A 14,523-nucleotide genomic window follows, 5' to 3' on the forward strand; every position below is an offset into this window, starting at 1 on the left:
CACAAGAGTATAACAAATACAACCAAACACCTTTAAGTTCTTTACAAGAGGTTTGTTACCATACCATGCTTCAAAAGGTGTTTTCCCTTGCACTGATTTTGTAGGCAATCTATTTTGTAAAAACACAGCTGTGTTAGTTGCTTCAGCCCAAAACTTCTTAGGAAGATCTTTCTCATGAAGTATGCAGCGAGACATCTCCATAATAGTCCTATTCTTCCTTTCAGTCACTCTATTTTGTTGTGGAGTGTAGGGAGTTGAAAATTGGTACTCAATTCCAGCCTCTTCATAGAATTTGGTAAACTGTTCCGAGGTGTACTCCGTCCCATTATCTGATCTAATAACCTGAATCTTGCAACCACTTTGATTCTCAATCCATGCCTTGAATCTCCAAAATACTCCTGTAACTTCAGTTTTGAATCTCAAGAAATAGATCCAACACATTCTAGTTAGATCATCTATAAATGCAATATAATAACGACTTCCCTTCAAAGATGACTCTGACTTTGGTTCACTAAGGTCAGTATGAACCAACTGCAGCTTTTGAGTTGCTCTCCAAATTATTCGAGTAAAAGGCATCCTAGTTTGCTTCCCAAACTAGCAGGCTTTACAAACTGATTTAAGATCTTCCAATACAGGTAATCCTTGCACCATATTCCTTTTCCTGAGATCCTGCAAAACAACCTGATTGCAATGGCCTAATCTTTTATGCCATAGTTTAGTTGCATTATCAATTACAACATGAGCTGTTTGTTCATTTTTCTTCAGGTCTAAAGGAAAGCATTTACTTTTCATGCTAACCTTAAACACCTGCTGACCATTAGCATCCTTAATCACGCACATGCTATCCTCAAACAACAGTTTAAAGCCTTTTTCAAGCAACTGACCAACACTAAGCAAATTCTGATCAACTTCAGGCACAAAAAGAACATTCGAAATCATCTTAGTACCTTAAGAGATTTCCAATGCAATTGTTCCTCTGCCTTTGACCTCCATGTAATCTCCATTGCCTATCTTCACCTTCATGCCCCCGACGTCTTCAAGCTCCTTAAATAACTCTAGATTGCTGGTCATATGATTGGAGCAGGCACTGTCTACCAGCCACATTTCCTTTGAACAATTGGCTAAAAGATAATTTGCAGCAAACAATTGCTCTTCCTGGTGATCAGCAACCTGAGCTTCTGTAGCTTGATGAGATTTACTTTTGCATATCTTAGCAATATGTCCCAGTTGCTTGCATTTGTTACACCTAACATCTGGTCTCTTCCAACATCTATAAGGTGGATGGCCCTTCTTTTTGCAGTGTTCACAAGGAGGAAAGTTTGGCTTGCCACTACCTCCTGCCTTGCTGTCAGATCGATCCACTTCCTCCTTCTTCCATTTCTTTTTTTCTTTACCACCTTGACTAACCTACAACTTAGCCTGCAATGCTCCCTTAATTGACCCTTCCTGCTTTATAAACATTCTCTGTTCCTGTGCTTGCAAGGCATTCAAAAGTTCTGCCAAAGTGATGATTGACATGTCTTTTGAATTCTCCAAGGCTGAGATTGTTGTCTCAAACCTTTCAAGAACTGTCACAAGTAACTTCTGCACTATCCTTGAATCAGCAAATTCACCTCCCAGCAATCTCACCTTGTTTGCAATTCTCAGAAGTTTATCTGAGTATTCTTGAACTGTCTCAGATTCCTTCATCTTCTGCAACTCAAATTCCCTTATTAGATTCAGCTTTTGCATCCCCTTGATCCTCTCATCTCCTTCATACTCTTTCTTGAGAAAATCCCAGATCTCTTTAGCTGTCTTCAGGGTCATAATTCTGGTGAATATTGTGTTGGAGAAACTGTAGAGAACAAATAAGACTTGGCCTTTGACTTTCTCTGCTTCTTTTCTTTGTGATTCCTTAGTTGAGCTACAGTTGGATTCTCAGGCAAAGGAGGGATGTCATAATCCTCCTCAACAGCTTCCCAGAGGTCATTGGCATCTAGAAAAGCTTCTATTCTTACTGCCCAAACTTGGTAGTTTAAACCATCAAACACTGGAGGAGCTATAACAGTAAAAGGAGTTTCAGCTTGCATGGTGTTTATCTAAAAAATAGCTCACAGGTCCCACAAGAAAAATAGCTCTGATAGCAATTTGTTGGTGATAAGTAAAAAAATAGAAGTAAAACACATCAGAGAGAATTCACAAAATAGAGGCGAATCACAGATATATTTTATTGAGTCTCTAGGATTGTTTAAATACATCAAACCTTAACTGAATTCATCCATAATCTCCTAAAATATAGGAACTAATTAACTGAAGAATTTCAACTACAGATAAATAAAAAAATAAATCATAATAGAAGCTAAAAGATTAGGACTATAACTAACTATTTTATCAATTAAGTTAGCTACTTCTGCTCCTATTTTTCCTCCCCCAAAGCCAGCTATAAGAGAGATTTCCAGATTATCTTCAATTCTACTCCAATGTCATAACAGTTGCTGAGGCATTTTCAACAAGAACTGGACTGATATATATATATATATAAATATATATATATATATATATCAGCATGCATGCATGCTGGGTTAGCCGAGTGAGAGAGCAGCTCCTGTTCCTCTATTCTCCCCCCTCAATATGCATGGTTGATTTAGTATAATCTTGCAAAGCTCATAATAGTTTACTCAAATTATAGATCCTGGAGATTTCTCTCGCTGGAGAAGAAATGTGACCCATGTGCACCTATATATATATATATAAAACGTGGTAATGTATGTTGAAGGATGGAAGTGGTAGGCAGCACGTCCTTGTGCCTTTGGGAGTATAAAGTGTGTTTATATATATATATATACATTTATGTAAATGTTGTTTAAAGACTATAAGCATAATTTGAGGTAACTAAATAAATAATAATAGTAATAGACAATATTAGTAAAGATTATTTTTATTATTATCTTTCTTTCTTAAAAATAATAATAGAAATAATATTTATAAATAATAAGTATTATGTGACATAATTCATTAAATTATATATATATATATTATAATATATTTTTAATAGTTATGTATCATATGTAATGCCTCATTGAGTTATTATAAAATAAAAGTATAATTTAATAAGACCATAGAGGTTGTAAATGTATCCGGCGTGTGTTGGTTGCATTTCTAGAGAATTTGTTCACTATTTACCTTCTAAAAGGAATGAAGATAGGTACATTTGGGTTTAACGTTAGCTAGTGTCCATAGGGAACGGGTGTATGTCTTATAACACTGTTTCCCCTGTCCCAACTAGTTAAACTCATACTACACGACCAAGTGTTAAACGTACACTCAAGTCGAGTTTATGCATTTTTTGTGGTTCATTTACACTTGAGTGCTTGTTACACGATCATGTTATATTTATTTGTAGTTGGTAGACACGAGCATTTGCATTTGGCGTGTGTTTTACTAGTTGGATGAGGCTTAGCGGGATGCTTGGCGTATGGGGGCTTCATATCCTGTTTAGTCTACTATGTCAGCCTTATATGTTGCACTTGCATTATCATGGCACCAGTTTTGAAATACTATTGTATGGTGTCGGGCTTTCCCGAACCAAGTAACTTAAGGACGCCTCGGCGTGCCTAACTTTTTATTTTGGTCGCTTATGCAGGCTAGAGGGTGTGGTCGCTCCCACCCAGGCGAGCTTCAGCTCGTAGTTCAGGTACAGTCTGCCTTCAAGGTAGTAGCAGGTTTGTGATAAGAACTTGGGTGCTAGTGTATTCCTTATTTGGGCCCCAAGATCCTGTATATGTGCATTGTTACTTATGCAATTGGTACCTATGTCAGTTTATGAGATTGCATGGCATGTTATGCATGAGTTTCGGTTTGTTATGCACTTGAGATGCAAGTTTACTCTTAGTACCTACTCTATCCGTCTTTCCTTTATTTATGAGCTTGCTGAGTCATTTGGACTCACCTTGTTTTCTCTTCATTCCAGGTAAAAGCAAGGACCCAGTTGTGGGCGGGTCTAGTAGTTCTCGACTACTTGGTTAGGCGGTGTATAGGGCCATGCAGACCTAACAGTTGTCAGCCTGGGGGTTTCTTTTTGTGCATTTTGTCACTTCCAGACTGTATTTTCTTTAGTTTATTTGGGTCTGTATGGTTTATAATTATTTTAAGGCTAGTGTGCCAGAGATGTATGTTATGCATGCTTGGGCTATGTAAGCCTAGAGATCAGTTGTTGTGTAGCAAATTGAGGTTTTGTTTTATATGCCGGGATGACAAGTTTTCCCTATCAGTTTTCCCTTGGTATTTATCAGTGGCATGCATGACAGGTTCTTTTTGACCAGGTTGTCTTTATTTTAGTAGGGCACTTGCTCTGGTTCTTTGGGGACTTGGGTGGGGGCCTTACATATATTTTGCTTCCTACTTGACCAAGACACTAAACAATGTCCTAAGAATTGACATGAACCACTTGTGCTTTTCCTATCTATTTTACAACCATCATAATCAACATCAATACAAGTCATTAGATCAAAGTTGTTTGATTTAGGGTAAAACAGTTATAAGCTTTTAGTTCCTTTTAGATATCTCAAGATTTTCTTAATTGCTTTTAAGTGAGATTCTTTGGGATTGGATTGAAACCTAGCACACAAGCATACACTAAACATAATATCAGGTCTACTAGCTGTTAAATAGAGCAAAGAGCCAATCATACTTTTATACAACTTGTTATCTATAGCCTTGCCTAACTAATCTATATCTAGGCTTAGAGAACTAGTCATGGGTGTAGCCATAGGTTTGCAATTTTGAACATCAAATCTCTTAAGAAGATCTCTCATATATTTTTGTTGAAAAAGATAAATACCCTCATCTTTTTGTTTTATTTATAATCCTAGAAAGTATTTTAGTTCACCCATTATGCTCATTTCAAATTCTCCTTGTATAAGATTTGCAAATTGATCACATAGAGATTTGTTTTTGGATCTAAAGATGATATCATCTACATATATTTGAACTAATAATATATCCTTGTCATGATTTCTTGTAAATAGGGTTGTATCTATTTGTCCTCTTTTAAATCCTTTTTCTAAAAGAAATTTACTAAGCCTTTCATACCATGCTCTAGGGGCTTGTTTTAGACCATATAAAACTTTGGATAATTTGAACACATGGTCTTCATACTTATGATTTTCAAAGCCAGGGGGATGTTCTACATAAACTTCTTCATTGATATATCCATTTAAGAAAGCACTCTTAATATCCATTCGATATAACTTGAAGTTTTTGTAACAAGTAAATGCTAATAACATCCTGATGGCTTCTAATCTAGCAACAGGGACATAAGTTTCATCATAGTCAATACCCTCTTCTTGGCTATATCCTTGAGCCACTAGCCTAGGTTTGTTTCTAATGACTATACCATTTTCATCCTTTTTATTTCTAAATACCTATTTTGTGCCTATAGTTGGATAATCTTTTGGTCTTGGCACTAGTTTCCAAACTTCACTTCTTTCAAATTGATTTAATTCTTCTTGCATGACAATAATCCAATTTTCATCATCTAAAGCTTCTTTGACATTTTTAGGTTCAACTTGAGATAAAAAACAACATATTTGCATTCATTTCTAATGGATGATCTAGTTTTAATGCTTTTAGATGGATCTCGTATAATTTCATTTTCTTTGACCTATTTTCTTTCTCTTGGAAATATTTGTTCTTTTTCTACTTGATGCTCTTGTTCTCTGTTGAATGGATCATTATCTAGAGAGTTTGATTCATTTTGATCTAATGAAAGTTTTTCAAGATTTTGGGATACTTTATTTTCACAATCTTCCATAGGTTTTGAGATTTCAACATTTATGTCATCAATTATTACTTTGAATTGTTTCTTCTACTATTAAGGACATTTTGTTGAATACTCTATAGCCTTTGCTTTGAGATGAACAACCTAGAAATATACCTTCACCACTTTTAGCATCGAATTTTCCTAGAGACTCATTTCCATTGTTGACAATGTAGCAAGTACTACGAAAAACATAACAGTGACTTATATTAGGTTTTCTTCATTTGTATAACTCATAAGGGGTTTTCTTCAAGATGTGTCTTATGGAGACTCTATTTAGTATATGACAACCAATTTTCACAGCTTTCTCCCAAAAATACTTAGGAAGATTTTTATCACATAGCATTATCCTAGTCATATCTTGAAGAGACCTATTCTTTCTTTCTACTACACCATTTTGTTGAGGTGTCCTAGCATAAGAAAAACTATGATTTATACCATTTTCTTCACAATATATTTTGAAAGATTCATTTTCAAATTCTCCTCCATGATAACTTCTAATTTTTGAAATGCAAAAGCCTTTTTCCCTTTGAACTCTTTTATTGAATACTTCAAATGATTTAAAAGTTTCATTTTTAGAAGCAAGGAAAATTACCCGTGTGTATCTAGAATAATCATCTACTATGACCAAAACATATTGTTTTCCTCCTAAACTTAATGTTCTCATAGGACTAAATAAGTCTAAGTGAAGTAATGTCAAGGGTCTTGATGTTGACACTTCATTTGTAGGTTTGAATGATATACTAATTTGTTTACATTTCATTCATGTGCCACAAATGTGATCTCTTTCAAACTTTATCTTTAGAAAACCATTAACAAGGTCATGTTTTACTAGTTTGTTAATCAAGTTCATATTAGCATGACCTAATCCATTATGCCATAACCAAGTATTTTGAGAAGTATTAGACATTAAACAATTTTCCATCCTAGATGACCCAGAAAAGTAGGATAAACATTTCCTACTCTTTTTCATTTTAGTTTTATTTCCTTTGTCTTTGGACATATGACCTTAAAAGAACTAGCATCAAAACGAACTTCATAATTCATATCACATAATTGACTTATGCTAATCAAATTATGCTTTAGACCATCAACAAAAAACACATTATCCAACACAAGGTGTTCAAAAGAGATAGAACCCATACCTATGATCTTACCTTGGGAGTTATCACCATAGAATACATTGTCTCCTTCCTTGAAGATGATGTTGTTGAGAAGATCTTGGTCTCCCGTCATGTGCCTTGAGCACCCACTATCAAGGAACCACTTGCTCATTGAGTCAATTGAAACCAAAGTAGTCTCATCTTCAAGATTAGCCATGAAGCAGACATTGACAACTTCATCATCTTGTGATTCATCACTTGATGATAACTCCCCCCCCTATATAGCTAGTGCCTTCTTCCTCATTTTTCTCTCTTTGCGATCTTTCTTTTTCAGTTGAGGACAGTCATTCCAATATGACCTAGCTTTATGCACTCAAAACATTGAATCTCATTAGAGGGGTTAGCTTCATTTTGATCTTTATCTTTTTTAAAATTTCTTCTTTGATTAAATCTTCCATTTTTCATAAAATCTCCTAGCTAGTAGTGTAAACTCATCATCATCACTATTTTGAGAGTCTTTTTTCTCGTCTTCAACTTTAAAAGTTACATTCTTGTCTTTCTTTGGTTTTACATGATCATTTCTTTTCATCATGATTTCATGGGTCGTTAGTGAGCCTAACAGATTATCAAATTCAAGTTTATCTAAGTCTTTGGCCTCAGTAATAGCAGTGACTTTTGGATCCCATGACACAGGCAAACTTCTCAAGATTTTTCTAACCTTTTCCCCATTTGTATATATCTTTCCTAGAGCTTCTAAAGTGGATACAATATCATTGAATCCAGTATACATATCTTTTATGGTTTCATTCTCTTTCATTGTAAACAACTCATATTCATGAACAAGGAGATTGATTTTAATTTCTTTTACCTGGTTTGTACCTTCATGTGTTGCCTTGAGCTTATCCCACATTTCCTTTGTTGTTTTGCAAGTTGAGACTCTATTGAACTTTTCTGAGCTAAGAGCATAAATTAATGTGTTCATAGCTTTGGCATTGATCTCAATATTTCCCATGTCGGATAGCTTGATTTGTTTATGAATAGCCTTAATCAAGCTAGAATCTTACACTAAATAAATTTACATCCTTGTTTTCCAGTAATTATAATTTGTTCCATCAAAAAATAGAGGACGAGTATGCTTTGACCCTCGGTTTGGGATGTAGATACAAAATGTGCCATTAGAAAATATCTTTTTCCCTAGGTTGTTAGACCAATGAAGACACAAGGAACCTCGCTCTGATACCAATTGATATAAATGTATAGCAATGGTACCAAAACCCAAGAAAAGGGTGAATTGGGTTAATTAAAAATAATTGATTTTACTTGAAAAAATCTTAATCGATAATGATGCTTAAAGAAATGAAAATGATAATCAATGGGTAATGTTAGTTCTATATAATGACAAATATATCCCAAGAGGGGGGTGAATTGGGATTTAGGTAAATTTTCGATAACTTGAAAAAACTTTTGCTTGCAGGACACTATCACTACAAGAAAAACGGAATTTAGTGACTGAAAAATCCGTCACTAAAATATCAAAATCCGTTGCTAAAAAATTTAGTGACGGATTTAGCGACAGGCAGCTTCCCGTCGCTAAAAATAGCGTTACTAAATTTCAGCGACGGGGAAAATCAGCGACGGGTATTTTTGTAGCTGATTAAGAAATAAAAAATAAAATTTATTTAAAAAATTAAATATTATTTTAGCGATTGAAAACATTCCGTCGCTGAATAGCAACGGAAAACTTTCCGTCGCTGATACACAATAAAAATTAGAATATTTAAAAAATTAAAAGAAATTATAATTAGCGATGGAAACAATTCCGTCGCTAATCAGCGACGGAATTGTTTCTGTCGTTGACTTTAATTTAAAAAAAAAAAATAGCCTGCGTTGAAAGGATGCGCGCGCTGCCTTGCAGCGCCACGTAGCGCGGGGATAATTTCTAGTGCATTCCTTTCTTCCCTTCCTCGGTTTTGATCCCTGGTTGCCAGTGTGAGCGCCCCCGCGCACAATAGTCTGAGCTAAGAGTTTCCTTATGATATACACTTCACATATTAACTATATACTATACTTAGTTGCCAGCTATTTTAATTTTATTTTAAACTAAGTTTTTAAATTTTAAATCTTTTAAATTTATAAATTAATACTTAAAAAAATAAATATTGTAAATTTTAACTCAACTAATATACCACTTAAATGTTGTAATTAATTTATCTCTTAAATATTTAAGTTTTATTTGATTAAAAATTATTTTAATACATATTTATTATTATTATAAATTTTACAATATCATATCAATTTACATATTTTTGGTTTGTAAATAAAATACATAAAATATGCATTTAAAAAATTTTAATATTTATTTAATCTTTGTTTAATACATAATTAATAAATTTTATTTTTTTAATTTACTTTTTTCATTTGTAACGACTGGCTAATTGTTTTAATTATTAATTTATTTTTTAAATTATTTAGTGATTTTATATTTAATTTAAATTTATTTTTATTTAATTTTTTATTAATTAGTGACGAAATATTCCATTGCTAAATATATTTAATTTAATTAAATAAAAAATATAAAATTTAGCGACGGGATAACCCCGTCACTAAAAAATAAAAATAAATTAATTAACAAATACCAAATTTAGCGACGTGATAAGTCCCATCGCTAAAAAATAAAAATAAATTAAATAAAAAATACAAAATTTAGAAACGGGATGAGGTATAGTCCTCGTCACTAAAAAATGAAAATAAATTAATTAAAAACAATTCCAAATTTAGTGATAGGATAGCCCCGTCGCTAAAAGTGTCGCTAAAAAAGAAAAATAAATTAATTAAAAATTACCAAATTTAGCGTCGGGGTCACACCCATCGTTAAAAAATAAAAAATAAAAAAAATAAAAATCCAAAATTCGACGACGGGGCATCCCTGTCACTAAAAAATAAAAATAAAATAAATAAAAATACAAAATTTAGTAATGGGGTCACACGCGTTGCTAAAAAATAAAAAATGAAAACCCAAAATTTAGCGACGGGGTTCGTCACTAAAAAATAGAAATAAAGTAAATAAAAAATACAAAATTTAGCGATGGGGTCACACCCGTCGCTAAAAAATAAGAAATAAAAAAAATAAAAATTCAAAATTTATTGACGGGGCAGCCCCTGTCGTTAAAAAATAAAAAATAAATTAAATAAAAATATAAAATTTAGCAACGGGATGACCTCGTTGCTAAAAAATAAAAAATAAATTAATTTTTTTTAATTATTTAGTGATGGAATATTCCGTCGCTAAATTTAAAAAAAAAATAAAAAATTTGGCAACGGAATATTCTGTCGCAAATTCGAATTTTCGTCTCTAATTGGCAATAGAAAAATTCCATCGCTAAATTCGTCACTAAATTATAGATTTTTTGTAGTGTATGTTTCAAAACCTGAGGGAGTATGTTTCGAAACTAACATTTCTGTTAAGTATGTTTTGAAATATAGATAAGTATGTTTCGAAATCAAACTTATCGTCAAGTATGTTTCGAAAACTACTATAGTATGTTTTGAAACTTTACTCTCTGATTTGCTTATTTTGAAACTCCTTTAACTTTTGAAAAACGATTCTTTTGAAAACATAAGCAACAATAGTAAGCAAGTAAAATAACAAGATAGGTGCACACGAGATTTATAGTGGTTCGACACGCGCCTACTCTACTACCTTTAAGTTTACCTATTTGAAGGATTTTCAACCACAATCACTTTCACTAGTGATCCAAACACACTAAGAATTTAATCACGGTTTACCCTAAAACTTTACACAATGAGTTTTTACGAGCTCAACTCAAACCTTACAACAAGATAAATAACACTTATCTTTTACAATCCAACAATTTGAATGTAATTAAATACCTTATCAAATAATTATTACAAACCTATTGGTATGGAGTGATGAGAGCTTTGGTTTCAGTTTGCTTCTCCTTTTCACACTATAATGCATACAAAGGAATTATTGAAATGATATTCTTTGAGAGTTTGTTTAAAGAGTTTCGTTTGCTTGTGCTTGTGGCAAATATCTCTTATAGATGTGTAAACTTGTGTATGCTTGTAAAATGTACTTCTTGTCTTCAAAGAACTGATATATATAAAAAAGATAGAGTTTTGGCTAATTATAACTATTAGAGACAAGATGATAAAGTAGGTTTCGAAACACACATTATAGATTTCAAAATAACACATTTTTACATAGAGGTTTCGAAACATACATATCATGTTTCGAAACATACAGCCTTTACAGCTGGATATGCATCAAGAGACAAAATGAGTGGGAGATATTGCTTTAAAACAAAATGATTTTGTTTTATTCTCCACTTACAAAATATTTGAAATTAAAACATCAGGGTATGAAAATGATTCCAAAAGTAAGCATGACAGTTTTTTAAATAGCTCTTGAAATAAAGGCAAAAAGCATGATAGTTTTTCAAATATTCTTCTAACAGAGTCAAATGTTTTTAAACATGATATGAAGGTTTCGAAATATACTTCAAAAACATGATTCAAAACATGTTAAACAAGTTTTTAAATACTCTGCTGTCAGAGATGATAGAGGTTTTGAAACATACTATATAGGTTTCGAAACATATGCTTAGTTTTCAAACAAGTTCCGAAAATCAACATATAAACTTAGCAAACATTGAAACCTTAACAAAAGACATTTCAAAACATGTATAGAAACCTGGCAGAATGATGTTTCGAAACATGAAAAGTTAGTTTCGAAACATGATGCATAAATATTGAATTTTTCCAAACATGACTAAGAGCATTTCAAAATACGTATAGAAACATAACAGAACTGTGTTTCGAAACATAGATACATGGTTTTGAAACATGATACATGGATTTTGGATTTTTCAAACATTTGAGCTTATGCGCCAAAACACTAATCATGCCTGCTTCGAAATATGAAAAACTTATTTCAAAATATGAGATTTTCATAAAGATTTTTCATTTTAAGGTTAGTTTTTCATCAAATATATTTTCTCATATATCAAAAAATATGATACAATAATTCTTCCCCTATTTTTTTGATAATGATGAAAACCTTTTGAAAAATCAATATGCACTTAGAATACACATAACTCCCTCGTAAACTTATATCGGAGATAGAGGTACAAACCTTTGAAGTTGTAGATCCTCTTTGTATTTGTTTGAGACTACATAACACAAAGGTTTTCTTGATACCAAGAGTTAGTGTTTCAAAAATGAATAGGTTTGCTCAATACTAATTGTTCAATACCAATTGATAACCGGACATTGGAAAACTTACTTGATAAACTTATTTGATATCAATTTATACTAAACATACATTGCATACATCATACATAAGCATCCATTCTTGACATTGCTATGACTTGGGATATTTAACGATGTCTAGAAACTGTGATGCACCATCTTACATCTTTATAGATTAATCACAGTATACATCATATAGACTTCTATCTAGTTTCATTCGATCATTATATTAATAACAATAAACTAATAGAACAACTTCTTGTAAAATTAAATAATTCTTTATTCAATAATAAATATGATTACAAATGTCAGTGTACAATTTGTCCAATCTAATTGGGTCTAGAGCACCTACACTAACAACTACACTCATAGTTAGCAGGCTAAAAGCCTCAAACAACTGCCACTCACGGCTATCTACCCAGTCACAATAGCCACACTCCTACTCATAGCGTTGGGCACCTCACTTCCATACCCTGGGTGATACAAAGTAGTGCAATCATAGTCCTCAAGGGACTTTATCCACAGTCACTGCCTCTCGTTCAACTCCTTCTACAAGAACACATACCTCAGGCTCTCTGTGATTCGTGAGCACATCAAATGTCCCATCGTACAGGTAGTGCCTCCATAACCTCAAGAGCACATACCACAGCTGCCAGCTCCAAGTCTTACATTGGGTAGTCCACTCTATGTCTTAGCGTGATCCATACCTGATCACCCATATATGTTACATTAACACGCAACTCAAATCTTTGAGTTATCACAAGCTCCCACTGCATCCAACAGATCATTCCCGCTTGACTCTCTTCATGAGTCCTTCAATGAGCATAACTATTTCAGAGAGTCCCATCACGAACCCCTAACAACAATTTACCAAACATCTTTAGACAATTAGGGATCCTATCACAGTGCTCCGGTCCCTTGGGACGCGGATCCTAGTCAAAACATAATAGCCATGGCGTTATCTAAACTTTGGCATTTGACCGTTGTAACGCCCCAACCCCAAGATAGTATATAAGGTACTATAATATTTACACGGGCGTCAAGGAAATCCCATATACTACAGTAAGGATTGTAACCTAAAATGTTGGGACTTCCATAAAATAAACATTCACACACACAATTTATCAAGATAGCAAGGAAAATAGACTTCATTCTCCACGAGACAAAATATTGTCAAAGTTAGAGTACAAATCTTATAACATACTACATCATAAGAGATGCCTAAACAAGATAACTACACTCACACCGCCTCCAGGCCTTCTCCCTTTGAGCCCGAGCCTGACAGATCTGGAACATTTGAATATTCCAGGGGTATGAACACCCGGGTTAGATCGTTAAATCTAAGTGAGGGTTAAAAATAACTTCATGCGTGCAAATGCAAAATGCAGAGATGCATGCTCTAGGTGGATGTGACGCCAGGGTGTTGCAATCACCCCTGCCAACCTTATCATGTAACACAGCCTAACAACACGGCCAAGTGAAGACTCCCTTCACCCATGATATTCACAACTAGTCACAAGCCACACGTAGTGATGCATGAACAAATGGAAAGAAACATGCGTATCAAATGAAATAAACATGATATGCACTTGCAATCACCGCCAACATGCTCAATAATATGCACAACATGTAAGAAATACAGTTTAGAAACCACTCACCGAAGCTTCCCACTTCTTGGTTGCACAAATTCACGGCCAAACGTCGCACCAAGTGGACTGTTCTATAAAAATCGAGACCTTTTTGTATCCAAAACTAAAATAAGTTTAGATAGGTAAGTATCTACTAAAATTAGGAGTTTTCATGAAAAATTTCAAGCCAAGAAGACCTATCACGCGCCCAAACGCTCTCCCACAAGGTATGCCACGCGCCTAGACGCGCAGCTCTGTTAGGCGCGTGCGGATCACGCGCCAGACGGACTTCCGACCCTGAAAATTAAAACGGGCATAACTCTCTCATTTTAACTCCGATTCGAGTGCCGTTTGAACCTACGGACTCCTATTTCAACCCTCTACGTGATTAAAGAAAGAAGATGAGCTTACCTTGCAGTTTTGGTTACTGTTTTGCACGGATTTCAAGGGGCTCGTGCCTTCCAACTGCTTGCTTTCGGCTCCTACTCGGGCAGGGTTTCCTTCCCTTCTTTACAGCAGAGTTTCCCCTCCTTTATAAGCAACTTGCCTCCTTAATTTGGTGGCCAAAACCCAACTCAAGGCATTCTTATGTAGTGCCCTTAAATCCATAGGATTGTGACACTTGGCTTTCTAAGATGGTGACACTTGGCACTTGAGATTTACACCCTAATTATTGCTTTCTTCCCATGGTGACAAGTGGCTCTTGAGATATGAGCCTTATCAT

General features: G+C 34.0%; 1 protein-coding gene and 1 long non-coding RNA gene across 2 annotated transcripts; one reads left to right on the forward strand and one right to left on the reverse strand.

Moving 5' to 3' along the window:
• Positions 1 to 948: 948 nt before the first annotated feature.
• On the reverse strand, positions 949 to 1,806 carry LOC127807530 (uncharacterized). Its single transcript, XM_052345492.1, has 2 exons — positions 1,412 to 1,806; positions 949 to 1,270 (listed from the first exon to the last, which is right to left on the reverse strand). The coding sequence occupies exons 1-2, from the start codon at positions 1,804 to 1,806 to the stop codon at positions 949 to 951; spliced, it is 717 nt and encodes a 238-aa protein (XP_052201452.1).
• A 1,814-nt stretch (positions 1,807 to 3,620) lies between these two features.
• On the forward strand, positions 3,621 to 4,188 carry LOC127798206 (uncharacterized). The gene is made up of 2 exons (XR_008022352.1): positions 3,621 to 3,701; positions 3,950 to 4,188. It is a non-coding gene; the product is annotated as an uncharacterized LOC127798206 (long non-coding RNA).
• Positions 4,189 to 14,523: the final 10,335 nt, after the last annotated feature.

The sequence above is a fragment of the Diospyros lotus genome, chromosome 1 (genome assembly GCF_014633365.1).
Source record: "Diospyros lotus cultivar Yz01 chromosome 1, ASM1463336v1, whole genome shotgun sequence".
NCBI lineage: Eukaryota > Viridiplantae > Streptophyta > Magnoliopsida > Ericales > Ebenaceae > Diospyros > Diospyros lotus.